The 20,150-nt window shown below is 49.3% G+C and overlaps 1 protein-coding gene across 1 annotated transcript in view; it reads right to left on the reverse strand.

The window, feature by feature from the left end:
* NAT8L (N-acetyltransferase 8 like) overlaps window positions 1-13,479 on the reverse strand; it is a 33,328-nt gene extending 19,849 nt beyond the window's left edge. The window contains exon 1 of the mRNA XM_032950240.2: window positions 12,924-13,479. Coding sequence (XP_032806131.1) covers window positions 12,924-13,200 — 277 coding nt within the window. The 5' untranslated portion in view covers window positions 13,201-13,479. The remainder of the gene's footprint in view (window positions 1-12,923) is intronic.
* Window positions 13,480-20,150: the final 6,671 nt, after the last annotated feature.

A 20,150-nucleotide genomic window follows, 5' to 3' on the forward strand; every position in this document is an offset into this window, starting at 1 on the left:
TAGGGGTTAAGATATACGGGCTAGGAGTTAAGATATACGGGCTAGGAGTTCGATATACGGGCTAGGGGTTCGATATACGGGCTCGGGGTTAAGATATACAGGCTAGGAGTTAAGATATACGGGCTAGAGGTTAAGATATACGGGCTAGGGGTTCGATATACGGGCTAGGAGTTCGATATACGGGCTAGGGGTTAAGATATACGGGCTAGGGGTTAAGATATACGGGCTAGGAGTTAAGATATACGGGCTAGGGGTTAAGATATACTGGCTAGGAGGTCGATATACGGGCTAGGGCTTAAGATATACGGGCTAGGAGTTCGATAAACGGGCTAGGGGTTAAGATATACGGGCTAGGGGTTCGATATACGGGCTAGGGGTTAAGATATGCGGGCTAGGGATTAAGATATACGGGCTAGGAGTTAAGATATAAGGGCTAGGAGTTCGATATACGGGCTGGGGGTTCGATATACGGGCTCGGGTTAAGATATACAGGCTAGGAGTTAAGATATACGGGCTAGAGGTTAAGATATACGGGCTAGGGGTTCGATATACGGGCTAGGAGTTCGATATACGGGCTAGGGGTTAAGATATACGGGCTAGGGGTTAAGATATACGGGCTAGGAGTTAAGATATACGGGCTAGGGGTTAAGATATACTGGCTAGGAGGTCGATATACGGGCTAGGGCATAAGATATACGGGCTAGGAGTTCGATAAACGGGCTAGGGGTTAAGATATACGGGCTAGGGGTTCGATATACGGGCTAGGGGTTAAGATATGCGGGCTAGGGGTTAAGATATACGGGCTAGGGGTTAAGATATTCGAGCTAGGGGTTAAGATATACGGGCTATGGGTTACGATATACGGGATAGGGATTAAGATATACGGGCTAGGGGTTAAGATATACGGGCTAGGGGTTAATATATACGGGCTAGGAGTTTAGATATACGGGCTAGGGGTTCGATATACGGGCTAGGGGTTAAGATATACAGGCTAGGGGTTAAGATATACGGGCTAGGAGTTAAGATATAAGGGCTAGGAGTTCGATATACGGGCTGGGGGTTCGATATACGGGCTCGGGTTAAGATATACAGGCTAGGAGTTAAGATATACGGGCTAGAGGTTAAGATATACGGGCTAGGGGTTCGATATACGGGCTAGGAGTTCGATATACGGGCTAGGGGTTAAGATATACGGGCTAGGGGTTAAGATATACGGGCTAGGAGTTAAGATATACGGGCTAGGGGTTAAGATATACTGGCTAGGAGGTCGATATACGGGCTAGGGCTTAAGATATACGGGCTAGGAGTTCGATAAACGGGCTAGGGGTTAAGATATACGGGCTAGGGGTTCGATATACGGGTTAGGGGTTAAGATATGCGGGCTAGGGGTTAAGATATACGGGCTAGGGGTTAAGATATACGAGCTAGGGGTTAAGATATACGGGCTATGGGTTACGATATACGGGATAGGGATTAAGATATACGGGCTAGGGGTTAAGATATACGGGCTAGGGGTTAATATATACGGGCTAGGAGTTTAGATATACGGGCTAGGGGTTCGATATACGGGCTAGGGGTTAAGATATACAGGCTAGGAGTTAAGATATACGGGCTAGGGGTTAAGATATACGGGCTAGGGGTTAAGATGTACGGGCTAGGGGTTAAGATATACGGGCTAGGAGTTCGATATACGGGCTAGGGGTTAAGATATACGGGCTAGGAGTTCGATATACGGGCTAGGAGTTCTATATACGGGCTAGGGGTTAAGATATACGGGCTAGGGGTTAAGATATACGGGCTAGGGGTTAAGATATACGGGCTAGGGGTTCGATATACGGGCTAGGGGTTAAGATATACGGGCTAGGGGTTAAGATAAACGGGCTAGGGGTTAAGATATACGGGCTAGGGGTTAAGATATACGGGCTAGGGGTTAAGATATACGGGCAGGGGTTAAGATATACGGGCTAGGGGTTAAGATATACGGGCTAGGAGTTCGATATACGGGCTAGGGGTTAAGATATACGGGCTAGGAGTTCGATATACGGGCTAGGAGTTCTATATACGGGCAAGGGGTTAAGATATACGGGCTAGGGGTTAAGATATACGGGCTAGGGGTTAAGATATACGGGCGAGGAGTTAAGATATACGGGCTAGGGGTTAAGATATACGGGCTAGGTTTAAGATATACGGGCTAGGGGTTCGATATACGGGCTAGGGGTTAAGATATACGGGCTAGGAGTTCGATAAACGGGCTAGGGGTTAAGATATACGGGCTAGGGGTTCGATATACGGGCTAGGGGTTAAGATATGCGGGCTAGGGGTTAAGATATACGGGCTAGGGGTTAAGATATACGAGCTAGAGGTTAAGATATACGGGCTATGGGTTACGATATACGGGATAGGGATTAAGATATACGGGCTAGGGGTTAAGATATACGGGCTAGGGGTTAATATATACGGGCTAGGAGTTTAGATATACGGGCTAGGGGTTCGATATACGGGCTAGGGGTTAAGATATACAGGCTAGGAGTTAAGATATACGGGCTTGGGGTTAAGATATACGGGCTAGGGGTTAAGATGTACGGGCTAGGGGTTAAGATATACGGGCTAGGGGTTAAGATATACGGGCGAGGAGTTAAGATATACGGGCTAGGGGTTAAGATATACGGGGTAGGTTTAAGATATACGGGCTAGGGGTTCGATATACGGGCTAGGGCTTAAGATATACGGGCTAGGAGTTCGATAAACGGGCTAGGGGTTAAGATATACGGGCTAGGGGTTCGATATACGGGCTAGGGGTTAAGATATGCGGGCTAGGGGTTAAGATATACGGGCTAGGGGTTAAGATATACGAGCTAGGGGTTAAGATATACGGGCTATGGGTTACGATATACGGGATAGGGATTAAGATATACGGGCTAGGGGTTAAGATATACGGGCTAGGGGTTAATATATACGGGCTAGGAGTTTAGATATACGGGCTAGGGGTTCGATATACGGGCTAGGGGTTAAGATATACAGGCTAAGAGTTAAGATATACGGGCTAAGGGTTAAGATATACGGGCTAGGGGTTAAGATGTACGGGCTAGGGGTTAAGATATACGGGCTAGGTGTTCGATATACGGGCTAGGGGTTAAGATATACGGGCTAGGAGTTCGATATACGGGCTAGGAGTTCTATATACGGGCTAGGGGTTAAGATATACGGGCTAGGGTTTAAGATATACGGGCTAGGGGTTAAGATATACGGGCTAGGGGTTCGATATACGGGCTAGGGGTTAAGATATACGGGCTAGGGGTTAAGATAAACGGGCTAGGGGTTAAGATATACGGGCTAGGGGTTAAGATATACGGGCTAGGGGTTAAGATATACGGGCAGGGGTTAAGATATACGGGCTAGGGGTTAAGATATACGGGCTAGGAGTTCTATATACGGGCAAGGGGTTAAGATATACGGGCTAGGGGTTAAGATATACGGGCTAGGGGTTAAGATATACGGGCGAGGAGTTAAGATATACGGGCTAGGGGTTAAGATATACGGGCTAGGTTTAAGATATACGGGCTAGGGGTTCGATATACGGGCTAGGGGTTAAGATATACGGGCTAGGGGTTAAGATATACGGGCTAGGGGTTCGATATACGGGCTAGGAGTTAAGGTATACGGGCTAGGGGTTAAGATATACGGGCTAGGGGTTCGATATACGGGCTAGGGGTTAAGATATATGGGCTAGGGCTTAAGATATACGGGCTAGGGGTTAAGATAAACGGGCTAGGGGTTAAGATATACGGGCTTTGGGTTAAGATATACGGGCTAGGGGTTAATATATACGGGCTAGGAGTTAAGATATACGGGCTAGGAGTTAAGATATACGGGCTAGTGGTTAAGATATACGGGCTAGGAGTTCGATACACGGGCTAGGGGTTAAGATATACGGGCTAGGGGTTAAGATTTACGGGCTAGGGGTTAAGATATACGGGCTAGGGGTTCGATATACGGGCTAGGAATTAAGATATACGGGCTAGGGGTTAAGATATACGGGCTAGGGGTTAAGATATACGGGCTAGGGGTTAAGATATACGGGCTAGGGGTTAAGATGTACGGGCTAGGGGTTAAGATATACGGGCTAGGGGTTAAGATAAACGGGCTAGGGGTTACGATATACGGGCTTGGGGTTAAGATATACGGGCTAGGGGTTAATATATACGGGCTAGGAGTTAAGATATACGGGCTAGGAGTTAAGATATACGGGCTAGAGGTTAAGATATACGGGCTAGGAGTTCGATACACGGGCTAGGGGTTAAGATATACGGGCTAGGGGTTAAGATATACGGGCTAGGGGTTAAGATATACGGGCTAGGGGTTCGATATACGGGCTAGGAATTAAGATATACGGGCTAGGGGTTAAGATATACGGGCTAGGGGTTAAGATATACGGGCTAGGGGTTAAGATATACGGCTAGGGGTTAAGATATACGGGCTAGGGGTTAAGATAAACGGGCTAGGGTTTAAGATATACGGGCTTGGGGTTAAGATATACGGGCTAGTGGTTAAGATATACGGGCTAGGAGTTCGATACACGGGCTAGGGGTTAAGATATACGGGCTAGGGGTTAAGATATACAGGCTAGGGGTTAAGATATACGGGCTAGGGGTTCGATATACGGGCTAGGAATTAAGATATACGGGCTAGGGGTTAAGATATACGGGCTAGGGGTTAAGATATACGGGCTAGGGGTTAAGATATACGGGCTAGGGGTTAAGATAAACGGGCTAGGGGTTAAGATATACGGGCTTGGGGTTAAGATATATGGGCTAGGGGTTAATATATACGGGCTAGGGGTTAAGATATTTGGGCTAGGAGTTAAGATATACTGGCTAGTGGTTAAGATATACGGGCTAGGAGTTCGATACACGGGCTAGGGGTTAAGATATACGGGCTAGGGGTTAATATATACGGGCTAGGGGTTAAGATATACTGGCTAGGGGTTCGATATACGGGCTAGGAATTAAGATATACGGGCTAGGGGTTAATATATACCGGCTAGGAGTTAAGATATACCGGCTAGGAGTTAGGATATACGGGCTAGTGGTTAAGATATACGGGCTAGGAGTTCAATACACGGGCTAGGGGTTAAAATATACGGGCTAGGGGTTAAGATATACGGGCCAGGGGTTAAGATATACGGGCTAGGGGTTAAGATATACGGGCTAGGGGTTAAGATATACGGGCTAGGGGTTAAGATAAACGGGCTAGGGGTTAAGATATACGGGCTTGGGGTTAAGATATACGGGCTAGGGGTGAATATATACGGGCTAGGAGTTCGATACACGGGCTAGGGGTTAAGATATACGGGCTAGGGGTTAAGATATACGGGCTAGGGGTTAAGATATACGGGCTAGGGGTTAAGATATACAGGCTAGGGGTTAAGATATACGGGCTAGGGGTTCGATATACGGGCTAGGGGTTCGATATACGAGCTAGGGGTTAAGATATACGGGCTAGGGGTTAAGATATACGGGATAGGAGTTCGATACACGGGCTAGGGTTAAGATATACGGGCTAGGAGTTCGATATAAGGGCTAGGAGTTCGATATACGGGCTAGGAGTTCGATATATGGGCTAGGAGTTCGATACACGGGCTAGGAGTTCGATATACGGGCTAGGAGTTCGATACACGGGCTAGGGGTTAAGATATACGGGCTAGGGGTTAAGATATATGGGCTAAGGGTTAAGATATACGGGCTAGCGGTTAAGATATACGGGCTAGGGGTTAAGATAAACGGGCTAGGGGTTAAGATATACGGGCTTGGGGTTAAGATATATGGGCTAGGGGTTAATATATACGGGCTAGGGGTTAAGATATACGGGCTAGGAGTTAAGATATACTGGCTAGTGGTTAAGATATACGGGCTAGGAGTTCGATACACGGGCTAGGGGTTAAGATATACGGGCTAGGGGTTAAGATATACGGGCTAGGGGTTAAGATATACTGGCTAGGGGTTCGATATACGGGCTAGGAATTAAGATATACGGGCTAGGGGTTAATATATACCGGCTAGGAGTTAAGATATACGGGCTAGGAGTTAGGATATACGGGCTAGTGGTTAAGATATACGGGCTAGGAGTTCAATACACGGGCTAGGGGTTAAAATATACGGGCTAGGGGTTAAGATATACGGGCCAGGAGTTAAGATATACGGGCTAGGGGTTAAGATATACGGGCTAGGGGTTAAGATATACGGGCTAGGGGTTAAGATAAACGGGCTAGGGGTTAAGATATACGGGCTTGGGGTTAAGATATACGGGCTAGGGGTTAATATATACGGGCTAGGAGTTCGATACACGGGCTAGGGGTTAAGATATACGGGCTATGGGTTAAGATATACGGGCTAGGGGTTAAGATATACGGGCTAGGGGTTAAGATATACAGGCTAGGGGTTAAGATATACGGGCTAGGGGTTCGATATACGGGCTAGGGGTTCGATATACGAGCTAGGGGTTAAGATATACGGGCTAGGGGTTAAGATATACGGGATAGGAGTTCGATACACGGGCTAGGGTTAAGATATACGGGCTAGGAGTTCGATATAAGGGCTAGGAGTTCGATATACGGGCTAGGAGTTCGATATATGGGCTAGGAGTTCGATACACGGGCTAGGAGTTCGATATACGGGCTAGGAGTTCGATACACGGGCTAGGGGTTAAGATATACGGGCTAGGGGTTAAGATATATGGGCTAAGGGTTAAGATATACGGGCTAGGGGTTAAGATATACGGGCTAGGGGTTAAGATATACAGGCTAGGGGTTAAGATATACGGGCTAGGGGTTAAGATATATGGGCTAGGGGTTAAGATATACGGGCTAGGGGTTCGATATCCGGGCTAGGGGTTAAGATATACAGGCTAGGTATTAAGATATACGGGCTAGGGGTACGATATACGGGCTAGGGATTAAGATATACGGGCTAGGGGTTAAGATATACGGGCTAGGGGTTAAGATATACGGGCTAGGGGTTAAGATATACGGGCTAGGGGTTAAGATATACGGGCTTGGGGTTAAGATATACTGGCTATGGGTTAATATAGACGGGCTAGGGGTTAAGATATACGGGCTAGTGGTTATGATATACGGGCTCGGGGTTAAGATATACGGGGTAGGATTTCGATACACGGGCTAGGGGTTAAGATATACGGGCTAGGGGTTCGATATACCGGCTAGGGGTTCGATATACGGGATAGGGCTTAAGATATATGGGCTAGGGGTTAATATATACGGGATAGGAGTTTGATACACGGGCTAGTGGTTAAGATATACGGGCTAGGAGTTCGATATACGGACTAGGGGTTAAGATATACGGGCTAGAGGTTAAGATATACGGGCTAGGAGTTCGATATACGGGCTAGGGGTTAAGATATACGGGCTCGGAGTTCCATACACGGGCTAGGGGTTAAGATATACGGGCTAGGAGTTCGATATACGGGCTAGGAGTTCGATATATGTGCTAGGAGTTCGATATACGGGCTAGGAGTTCGATACACGGGCTAGGAGTTAGGTATATGGGCTAGGGGTTTTTTCCGTGGGGGTTGCCACAATGTGGAGGAGGGGGACAAAGGTGGGCAGGCCATCGGCACCACCACCACCCGCAGCAGAGGGAGTGGATGATGGAGCAGGGCGTGGGGAGCCCACGGACAGCCAGCGAGCTCAAGGGCGCGGGCAGCGATTGCCCCCCCCCAACCCAAAGATTCTTGTTTGTTTTGTTGCAAACGCAGCTGCAATAAAAAAAAAAACTTGTTATCCAAAAAGTACTTGGATGGAATTCACAATTTATTTATCAACAATAAAATTAAATTCGACACAAAATATTTATGATGTTCAACTTATATCACACACCGTACGTAGCCAACCGTGCTAATGGGAGGTTTGTGATTGATATCGTACTGCGGTAGCAGTCATAAGCCTATATCTAACACGAATCCGTTTTCTTTACAAATGTCAATCTGTAAACTCCATTATAGTGAGAATGTAATGGACGCAAGCGACAACAGCTTGCTCGTGCGAGTCACTGTGTGCTCGCACAGCATGCGTGCCAGGTGCCATCACGATCAGAGCGTGCAGTTGCCATCCCGGACAAGATTACAGCCTTCATCGGATGACGGGGATCGCGTTGTCCCTCGCTTCGTCCGTCCTTCTCAAAGCTTTGCACCTGAAATCGCCGTTAAACGTGCTACAGGGAAACGGAATCATGTATGCTGAACAAAAAAATGTCCATGCATAAAGCGGCATACTAAAATATAGATATCACCTAGTTATAGCGAGAAAAAAACGCAACACATTCCTCAATAATCAGCGATGTTTTGGGCCATAATCCTTCCTCATAGCACATGGCAGGAAGCCAGAGAGACATGAGATTATAGACTGCGCCAGACACCATCGGGCCTCATTAGAATTACATATAAAATATATTTTCTGATGACCAGTTTATAAATAGGAATCGTTACTGAATGGTCGCTATTGGTATACCGGACAAACACTTCAGTAAAAAAACATGACGAAATTAACTCGTTTACGTTCAGAGTCACATCATAAAATGTTGCTGGCACAATGCATGGGGGGAATGTTTGTTCTTGTGAAGAGGATAAACCAAGCGCAAGCAGCCTGGTCGTGACCTCTATGATAACGGAGGGCAGTGCCAGGCGTCATGACGGAGGGCACTGCCAGGCGTCATGACGGAGGTCACTGCCAGGCATCATGACGGAGGGCACTGCCAGGCGTCATGACGGTGGTCACTGCCAGGCGTCATGACGGAGGGCACTGCCAGGCGTCATGACGGAGGTCACTGCCAGGCATCATGACGGAGGGCACTGCCAGGCGTCATGACGGTGGTCACTGCCAGGCGTCATGACGGAGGTCACTTCCAGGCATCATGACGGAGGGCACTGCCAGGCGTCATGACGGTGGGCACTGCCAGGCGTCATGACGGAGGTCACTGCCAGGCGTCATGACGGAGGGCACTGCCAGGCGTTATGACGGAGGGCACTGCCAGGCGTCATGACGGAGGTCACTGTCAGGCATCATGACGGAGGGCACTGCCAGGCGTCATGACGGAGGTCACTGCCAGGCGTCATGACGGAGGTCACTGCCAGGCGTCATGACGGAGGTCACTGCCAGGCATCATGACGGAGGGCACTGCCAGGCGTCATGACGGAGGTCACTGCCAGGCGTCATGACGGAGGTGACTGCCAGGCGTCATGACGGAGGTCACTGCCAGGCATCATGACGGAGGGCCCTGCCAGGCGTCATGACGGAGGTCACTGTCAGGCATCATGACGGAGGGCACTGCCAGGCGTCATGACGGTGGTCACTGCCAGGCGTCATGACGGAGGTCACTGCCAGGCGTCATGACGGAGGGCACTGCCAGGCGTCATGACGGAGGGCACTGCCAGGCGTTATGACGGAGGGCACTGCCAGGCGTCATGACGGAGGGCACTGCCAGGCGTTATGACGGAGGGCACTGCCAGGCGTCATGACGGAGGTCACTGCCAGGCGTCATGACGGAGGGCACTGCCAGGCGTCATGACGGAGGGCACTGCCAGGCATCATGACGGAGGTCACTGCCAGGCATCATGACGGAGGGCACTGCCAGGCGTCATGACGGAGGTCACTGCCAGGCGTCATGACGGAGGGCACTGCCAGGCGTTATGACGGTGGGCACTGCCAGGCGTCATGACGGAGGGCAGTGCCAGGCGTCATGACGGAGGGCACTGCCAGGCGTCATGACGGAGGGCACTGCCAGGCGTCATGACGGAGGGCACTGCCAGGCATCATGACGGAGGTCACTGCCAGGCATCATGACGGAGGGCACTGCCAGGCGTCATGACGGAGGTCACTGCCAGGCGTCATGACGGAGGGCACTGCCAGGCGTTATGACGGTGGGCAGTGCCAGGCGTTATGACGGTGGGCAGTGCCAGGCGTCATGACGGAGGGCACTGCCAGGCGTTATGACGGAGGGCACTGCCAGGCGTCATGACGGAGGTCACTGTCAGGCATCATGACGGAGGGCACTGCCAGGCGTCATGACGGAGGTCACTGCCAGGCGTCATGACGGAGGGCACTGCCAGGCGTCATGACGGAGGGCCCTGCCAGGCGTCATGACGGAGGTCACTGTCAGGCATCATGACGGAGGGCACTGCCAGGCGTCATGACGGAGGGCACTGCCAGCCCTGGAAAGAAGTGCACGCTCGATCGGGGTGCTCACCAGAACGGCTTCAATGACGATTAGAACCGGGGTTTTGAAGACAGACGCGACAGTCACGTATCGGCGCGCGTGTGTGCGAACCTGACTGTGGACCACGTCTCCCAGTCACTGCACGCAAAATTAAACCGCTACACGCGGGTCCGCGAATCTCCGTGCGCATGCGGAGACTGCACAAGCGCGGAGTCTCTGCACACGCGCGGAGTCTCCGTGCGCATGCGGAGTCTCTGTGCGCATGCGGAGTCTCTGCACACGCGCGGAGTCTCTGCACATGTGCGGAATCTCCGTGCGCATGCGGAGACTCTGCACACGTGCAGAGACTCTGCACACGTGCGGAGTCTCCGTGCGCATGCGGAGTCTCTGTGCGCATGCGGAGTCTCTGCATACGCGCGAAGTCTCTGCACACGCGCGGAGTCTCTGCACACGCGCGGAGTCTCCGTGCGCATGCGGAGACTCTGCACACGTGCAGAGACTCTGCATACGCGCGAAGTCTCTGCACATGCGCGGAGTCTCCGTGTGCATGTGGAGACTCTGCACACGTGCAGAGACTCTGCACACGCGCGGAGTCTCCGTGCGCATGCGGAGTCTCTGTGCGCATGCGGAGTCTCTGCACACCGCCGGAGTCTCTGCACACCGCCGGAGTCTCTGCACACGCGCGGAGTCTCTACACACGTGCGGAGTCTCTGCATACGTGCGAAGTCTCCATGCACATGCGGAGTCTCCGTGCACATGCGGAGACTGCACACGTGCGGGGAATCTGCACACGTGCGAAGTCTCTGCATACATGCGGAGTCTCCGTGCACATGCGGAGACTCTGCACACGTGCGGAGTCTCTGCACACGTGCGGAGTCTCTGCATACGTGCGGAGTCTCCGCTCTATCGAGGCGAGGGGTTGGGTATTGGGCAGCAGCAGCGGGCGGTCGCTTCACGCGGGGTGGCGCGTGTAACGCGATCGCTGCGCAGAGGCCAAGATCCACGCAGGGGAGTCAATGCGCTACTGCAGCTGGGGCGAGGGAGCGGAGGGGCTCGTTATAAAGGGGGGCTCGGTTTAAACGTCGTTTGAAGGCGTCGGGGCCCCCCACGTTGTGTGACGGCCCTGATCGCAGTGCGCGTGTTTGGTTCATGCGTAGAGATCCTCGCGCGGGAGGGGATGAACCACATTTGTTCAGCGTCTGTGTATAGCCTGCACAGACATTCACTCTGTTAACCTCACTATCAACAGCAAACTTGAAAAGGCAATTTTAACTCAAATCGCACAGCGGTTCAAGACACGAAGAATTAACCACATCCGCATCGACACAGACCGACGTGATTTACGCGTAGACAAATTATTCTCAGAAATGCCTTTGCCTGATTGATGCTGCTTGATGTTCAATATCCCTCCACAAATGTTCCACACGAGACATTCGGAATCATTAGTTGCCATATTAGTTCCTGTGAAAATAGACAACCGTTGATTCTAGAGGTCGCTATTTGAATAAGGTAGGTCACCTATTTGTATTATCAGTGGCCTACACTACTCTCCGTAAGCGACCTGCCCCACCAAGTGACTACTCGCGTAGTCTCAGTGGACAACCGATGCCACTCGCGGTTTTGTCGGAGCGAGGTCGTGGTCTCTGTGCGGAATCTGCCCAACCACCAGCGGCGCTGGGGTTACAGAGTGTGCATTGCCTTCCGGTGAGGCTGTGCCAACATAAATTGCGCACACGTCTCCAGAATTCCCATCAGCCAGGACTGTGTTTCATTTCATAAATCTGTACGTGACGAAGCATGGCACACTCCTGGGCCGCAGCTGGCACTGATTCCGCGCCTGCTGGCCCGCTGCTGCACTGCGCTAGCGGGGGGGGGGGGCAGGCCGCCTCGTCTGGGCAGCAGCGGGAAGGCCGCTCACATTGGTGGCGAGGCGTCTCTCTCGAGTCCTGTCTGCGTACTGAGGCTTGCGCATAAATAAGCACGTGGTGTATTTAAAGGACATCAAATGATATGAATACGTATTTATATCAATATATACTAATTGGATAGAGGTCTGTGTGTACTGTGTATGTATATGTGTGTATGTTTTCGTGTGTATGTACGTACATGCTGTGCCGGCTTCATCACAAACAGCACTTAGCCGCAAAGTCTGTGCAGCAGGATAAGAGAAGACTTTGGATTGCATAACGCAGACCGTGATTCATAGAATGCGTGAGTGGTGCTCTGCGTTCAGAGTATCTGTACATAAACATACACGCGTGATTACCATGAATGTGTGAATATTTAACGAATCGTATAATAAATGAATTTCTGGAAGTACAAATACCGTGCATCTCTCTTTGTTGTATATGTGCATTATGGGGAGCGGTGGCGCAGTGGTTAGCGCGACGAACCAGGCTACCCAAGTTTGAGTCCCGCTCATGGCTACTAACGCCAGTTACAATGATCTGAACGAGTCTTCAGCGTCCCCTAGGTAGACTCGGCCCTAAATAAGTACCTGGTATGGTGTGCAGTAAACGTCACCGCTGGCTGAGACAAATGTGGTCAGGTATGGTGCTGGCCACCCACCCCCTCGTGTGCCGTGCCGGTCTTCATAGGTGCTACTCGCTAACAGCACTCGCCCCAACAGTCTGTACTGGTGTTCTTCATCGTCACCTGTGTAGCTGTGCGTGCGTGCGTGCCTCCCGCGCGGCTTACTCGTGATGATCGCGTACACGACTTGGATGCCGCGCTGCTCCCACAGTCCGCGCAGCGCCGTGTTGGGGATCCGCTCCTGGATGCCTTCGCTGAAGATTCGCCGCACCGTGGCCTCGTCCCCGGCGCGGAACTCCCTGATGTGCGCCTCGCGGTGCCGCGCCTCGTCCGAGCCCGTCCGCTGCCACAGCCCGGCTGGCCGCATGCCGCCCTTCTCATCATCCCCCTCGTCTGCGATCAGCTGCGAGTCGCAGACCATGCTGGAAGCGGGACGAGGCATTCACGGCGCGGCAGCGAATCGTCGCGCGGCGGGAGCGGCGTCACGGGCGCACACTGCGGTATCGGCGACGCTCCGGTGACGCGGTCATTTATCGGAGCGCCGCTGCCGCTGCTGCTGCGCTTGCGATGCTGCTGATGCTGCAGCAGTAGCAGCAGCAGGGGCAGGGCTGGGGGAGGGGCGTCCCGTGCCGAACCCTCGGTGCAGCAGCGAGCCGTGCTCGTGGGGAGCCGAGAGAGAGAAGCGTAATGCAGCAGCATCAGCAGGGACGCACGGAGCCTTCTCTGCAGCTAAAGGCGGATGAAACACGTGGAGGCGGAGCACGCATTGGCAGTCTCTCACTCCGTGCTGCTGCAGTAGCTGTTGCTGCTGCTGCAGGACACCACTGCGGAGCCTGTATCAGCACCTACCGTGACACCACGAACTGCACATTGGCATCTTACAGATACTGCGGATTAAAGTGAATCTTGAACTGTGATGCGAAGTGCGCATACATAGGCTGTATGTAGCAGCGTGCTCTCAGCGCACAGAGCTGGCATTACGCATGTGAACATACTATAGGACGATGTTACCTTCGTTGTATTGGATCGTACTATTTCATTGTGATAAAGGTGATAATAGTAGTTTTTTTTTTTAGAAATTCGCGCAGTCGTCAAATATTTGCTGAATGACCACGGTGGTTGGTCCTTTTAAGGCAGAGTGATTGACGAATGTATGTATGTTGAACTTCTTTCGCACCGTACGTAGCCAACCGTGCTAATCGGAGGTGCGGGGGAAGAACAAAAACTAAGAATGTTTTGTCAGTCGCTTTCCTAATTCTGCACGAGATCGAGCGCACGAGAAAGAGATGAGACCACGCTGAGAGAAACGCCGAATCACCGGTAGACTCCCTGTTCAGACTTAACTCGATAACTGCTGAGCTGGCACACAGAGGCGTCCCGTGATCACGACTCACGATTGATGTGGATGGGGTCGGCTGCGACGACGTTGGAGGAACTGCGCGCTCCACGTATTACAGATTCCGAATATTTATTTATTTTTTGCTCAATCCGATGAGCAACGAAGCTCTTTTTTCACAGATGCCCACGGATAAAGAATGCGCACGGCAAGAGAGCGAACGCGCTGTGAGGAAAGGCGCAGGCTGGGTGGGGGGCAGGAGGGGGGCAGGGGGGGGCTACTGCCCCCCACCCCACTCTCCAGGGGGGCAACAGCCCCCGCGTGTCCCCCCAGCACGCCGCGTGCTTTATTCGCGGCGGGGGGCGGGGGGGATGCGGGGTCGCTAGGCAACGCGATGACATCACACACGTGGTTGTCACAGACGATTATGGATGCTGCATTTTATTTAGAGTGCTGTAATAGTGTACGCTCGTAATGACATATCATTTGAATAAATAATGCCGTACTCGTTCGGAATGATTAATGATATTATTATCTTTGATTTTGGAAGGAAATTATTTGCGTGTTCTTTATTGTGTCGCCTTCAGGTGGTCCACGCGGAAAGTTGACATTGAGCAGGCCTCGTACCAGCAGCCTCGACTCGTCGGATTGGCCCCAGGGGATGGCAGTGTCCTTGCCGGGCAACTGGGCAGCAACTGATCATTCCCTCTGAATATACAGCTACTTTTTGCCTGTTTAAGGATGCACATGTTAACATTGATGCATATTAAATTTTGATTTAAAGCTTTCGTGACTGCAGTAATTCATATTCTTAGTTTTTTCGGTAAAGTCACGTTGAAGGGAAACAACAAAATAATAAAATATATATATAAAACAATAAAAAAATTCTCACGACGTTTCGACCATAACTCAAACGGTCATCACAACCAACACACCTGAAGATGACCGTTTGAGTTATGGTCGAAACGTCGTGATAATTTTTTTATTGTTTTATATATATTTTATTATTTTGTTGTTTCCCTTCAACGTGACTTTACCGAAAAAACTAAGAATATTGATGCATATTGTTATTATTACTATTACGCTTGTTTGCCCAACCAAGCCGCTGTTGAGTCTCAAGATTGTTTTTCAAGTGGGTCCTGCCAAGTTGCCACAGGAGGGAACGAAGTGCACGTGTCATCCCAGTAGAGTCGTTTGCAGGTAATTGTTTTTCAGCATTGGGATGTTGGGCAAGTACCAGTTTCAGTGTGTGTGCGAGGAAACCGGAGAACTCGGAGGGGCCCCATGGAGAACAGGGGGAGAACACACTTTGTTTTTTTCGGTAAAGTGACGTAGAAATAAGAAATAATAAAACTACATAATAGCATGCGACGTTTCGATTGCAACGCAAGCAATCATCATCAGGCACAGAAGAGCTAAATTTAAGAGAGAGAGGAAACACAGAACCGCAGACATATATACAGACACCTAAGTAGAGGGAGATAACACAGAGACACAAAGAGAGACACACGTATGGGACACAGAGAGACAGGGTCTCTGTGCCGAGGCCTTATCATGTAGGGGGAGACAAAGAGAGATGGAGAAGCACACTAAATCGAACAAGATTTAGTAAAATAACGTAATCAACCAGACCATGCGTTAATTGTGTTTTGACCGACCCTCTGTGTTGCATTATATTGTTTCCAAATCTTACTAAATCTTGTTCGATTTAGTGTTCTTCTCCATCTCTCTTTGTCTCCCCCTACATGCTAAGGCCTCGGCACAGAGACCCTGTCTCTCTGTATCCCATACGTGTGTCTCTCTTTGTGTCTCTGTGTTATCTCCCTCTACTTAGGTGTCTGTACGCTATTACGTAATTGTGTTATTTCTTATTTATACGTGACTTTACCGAAAAAAACAAAGAGTAATTCCTGCAGTCACCAAAGCGCCAAATCAAGGGGTAAACACAAACTCCATCCCAGGCGCTTCTTGCTGCGAGTCACGACTATTAACAACCGCCGCTCTGCCACCCATTGGCGACACTATGATACTGCATAGGCATGTCTCGTTTAACGAGCGAGATACGTTCCGTGAAAATTGCTCGGTAAGCGAAAACTCGTTAAACGATCAACGTTTAAAATCTTGATTTGATCAACGTTTTCCCATTGACGACTGCTATGTTAAAAGCTGAGATAAGCTTCAGCTCGACATGTTCCACTTTGAACAACTTTTTTTCACGTGAGAAATACAAATTACTCGATAATTTTTAAATAAAGTAAAACATCAAATGTAACACTTAACACACATGCAGAACCACAATACAAGATTCACCGTGTAGCCTTAACAGACTGTTGGGGCAAGTGCTATTAGCGAGTAGCACCGATGAAGCAGGGATGTGTGGTCAGGGGAGGCAGGGGAGGCAGAGCCTCACCTGTCATACTCCAATGAAAATATCTGTTACGAAAAGTAAAAAAAAATTAAATAAAATATATATTAAGATTTTTCCACATCTGTGTTATAAATGTAATTTCTGTACGATTCCAATCATTTTTATAGTAAAAAATCGCCAAATTTGCGGAGCTCCGCTGCAAATACAGGAAGAGACGAGAGGTGAGGCAGCGACGAGATCAGCCTCCCCTCTGATTGCGCAACCCCTCAGTAACTGGATGGAGCGCGGGCAATAAGCGCGTGCCTGTTACTATCTCAGTATGTCACCAATGTAATGTTTGTAGACCCCTTCATTTCATGTCCTCGCCTTCCATACTCCAGGTAACTTATTTCACGTATGTGTATAAAGATATTTAGGCTCGCTGGTCTCGTCATGAAACTGCAATGAAAAAGCACCAGGGGAGGCAGCTATCACATCTGCCTCACTGAGGGGGACGTGTCTAACACGCTCCCCTCCGTGAAGCCACGCCCCCTCCGTGAGTCCACGCCCCCCTCAGTGTGTGTGGTTAGGCACTGCCTCACCAATACCTACTTTACTTGGAATGGCACCTTCTACAAACAAAATGAGGGTACCCCCATGGGTTCTCCCTTATCACCAGTGAAAGCCAATGTTTTCATGGAGAAATTTGAATCAGACGCCATCCAGACTTCCACCCTCAGACCTTCCCTGTGGAAGAGATATGTAGACGACACTTTCGTCATTTGGCCACATGGCCTCCCAGCTTTGAACCTCTTCCTACACCACATAAATTCCAGACATCCCGCCATCAAATTCACCATGGAAGTGGAGAAAGATGGCAAGCTGCCATTCTTGGATGTTCTGTTTGAGAGGAGACCTGATGGCTCATTGGGACATTCTGTCTACAGGAAACCCACCCACACAGATTCCTACTTGAAACCTGATTCCCACCACCACCCGACGCAAAATAATTATCTCATCAAAACGTTATACCACAGGGCTCATTGCATGTCGGACCAACACCACCTGACCAGTGAATTAAAACATATACATCTGGCCCTCAAGAGAAACGGATACTCTGACCGTACCATCCGCCAAGCTGTTTCTCCCTCCATACAGAAACAACCACTTGATACTCCGGTCAAAACCATCACACTACCATATATAGCAGGCGTTACTAAAAAGATATCCAAAATCCTAAACAAACACAAGATCCTGGTCCGGTTCAATACAGTACACAAAATCCGTGACCTGATCCCATCCGTGAAGGATGTCATTCCTGACTTACAGTACCCCGGGGTTTACAAATTGAGCTGCACTTGTGGTGATTGCTATATCGAGGAGACGAAATGACATGTCTCTGACCGAATTCGCGAGCACAAATCAGACTTGAAACACGGCAGGACGAATTCTTCTGCCGTAGCTGATCACTGTTACAACGCTGTGGGTGATCACGATATAATTTTCTCCGATACCAAGGTCCTTTGCAAACCGACAGGTTATCATCAGAGATTTATCCACGAGGCAATTCAGATTTACAAACACAGACACAATTTCAACCGAGAAGATGGTTTCAAATTAAGCAACCATTGGAAAGATGTTCTAAATCGAACCAAACATGAAACTAATTTTCAGTGGTGCAGTATATTTATTCAGGTGGTGGCATTCCAAACTTTCAGGGTGGTGTATTATCATCTTGTGATAATTCCAAGCTTTGTTTGTGGTGTGTTTTATGCTAATTTCCTTTGTCAAGGCGTTTTCTGTTTACCCCCTCACAGCTTAAAAGGAGGCGACCTGCGCTTGGCTTTTTTCACTCCAACGCTGTCCGCTAGATAGTTTGTCCCTTCACCTGATGAAGGCCACTTTTGTTGTGGCCGAAACGTCGTGATTTTTGTTGTTTTATTTTTTACCTACGTGACTTTACCGAATAGAACCAAAGAGCATAGCCATTGACCTCACCGCACGCCACTGCTGTGCATGTGCAGAGACGCCGACTCGCGTTGTAACTCGGAGCCTTTTATCGGACACGGCACCAACACTTGGCCCGGGCCTCTTTCTCGCTGCTTGAAGCTCGGTAATCTCTTCCCCTTGTGCTCTCCCCTTTCATCACCGTCGAGGCTATTGCCAATAAACTGCAACTTGAATCACTGCCTATGAGATCTTCACTCAAAACTGCTCTGGAGGAGTTGTACACCCCTCGCTGCCACTGCTATTCAGTGGCCTAAAATAAAATAAAATGTTTCACTCCGGATGACCGCTGCAAAATATTATCTGTATTTTGATTTAGTGTGCTGATCTTAAAGGTGTATTGAAAAATGTGATACTCCGACTGATGCTCCTGTTGTTTGTGGAGTGACTCATGCAGCCAGCTATGGCTCTAGGGTTTGGTGTTACATGTTATTTATGTAGTTTATTGTGAAAATTCGGTCACAGTTCCTATGAGCACTGTTACATTGCTTTTATGGCTTTATTTTGGTGATTTCGAAAACGTTTTTTGCTTTGGCCATGTTTTTGTTTATTGTGGTATGGAGTTAGAGTGATGGCCTTAATCTAAGTTTTCTTGTGTTTGTTGTTGTTTGACTTGCATCCCACTGGGATTTGTTGCACACAGCGTTGGTGTACGGTGCTTTTTTCAGGAATTTTTTGATGTTTTTTTCATGGATTTTCTGTTTGCACAGTCACATAGTCACTTTAAGATGTTTTCTTGTTCATGTTTTTGTTTTTTGTTTGTTGTGGTTGCACCCGATTCAAGAGCCGAATGGCTCACAGGGCTATACCAAAATAAATGGAACTATGAACTATGAGGCCCCTCTCTCGACGCTTCGCTCGCCCCACTCCTTTCGGACAATCATCGTCCTTCGCTGCCAACGGTTGTTAACCATCGCCCCTCAACCCTCGCTTTCCACCTTTTCAGTTTGAATCTCCCCTCCAATCATTTTTAATCTTCGCCTCACGACCAATCGCTCTGGAGGCCTCTCTGCACCAATAGGAAGGCCTTGGTCTACTTGCTGACTTTCCGTCTGCCCGTACGATGTTGCCTTGGGCATTACACGCGCAAGAAGGTAGATTTACTGTGATGCAAATCACACCGACGCCTTCAAACTAAAGCCGAAGTATTACATCTTCACACCGTGGGATCGCCCCCATTCATTCACTCTCGTGGATTCCGTCAGGAGGGTCATTATACAAAGTTTCGAAGTAGGGGGCGACGGTGGCTATGCCCAATCCCAATAGAATAACTCCAGGCGAATATTTAGAAGAAATACAATAATTAGATTAGAGACGGACTGCCTTTGCTGTGACTCACAATGGGCATGTGTCACGATGCAGCGGTGCATGCCTGGTCTAGCTAGAATAGTTTGATTTGTAGACCAAAGTGGTGCATAATAAATGAGTGGAAACACAATCGCATTGCTCTATATTTTTTAATAAAACGTATGTTTTGCATAAAATGGAGAACATCTTGGATTTTGTTTATCATTTAGATATTATTTGCATTTTAGAAAACATAGATCGGAAGCATGAATATATAAACTGAGCTCAGTTTATGTAGACCATCTATGAATATTAAGTGGCTATCATTGCGTTACTTTGGTCCTTGCATCACCATTTTAACGAATAATCGTGCTCCTATAAGTGCATCAATTAAAATTATACCGTCGATTCTCTT

This window comes from Petromyzon marinus, chromosome 9 (assembly GCF_048934315.1).
Source record: "Petromyzon marinus isolate PM22_M1 ecotype Great Lakes invasive population chromosome 9, UKy_Petmar_22M1.pri1.0, whole genome shotgun sequence".
Taxonomy (NCBI): domain Eukaryota; kingdom Metazoa; phylum Chordata; class Hyperoartia; order Petromyzontiformes; family Petromyzontidae; genus Petromyzon; species Petromyzon marinus.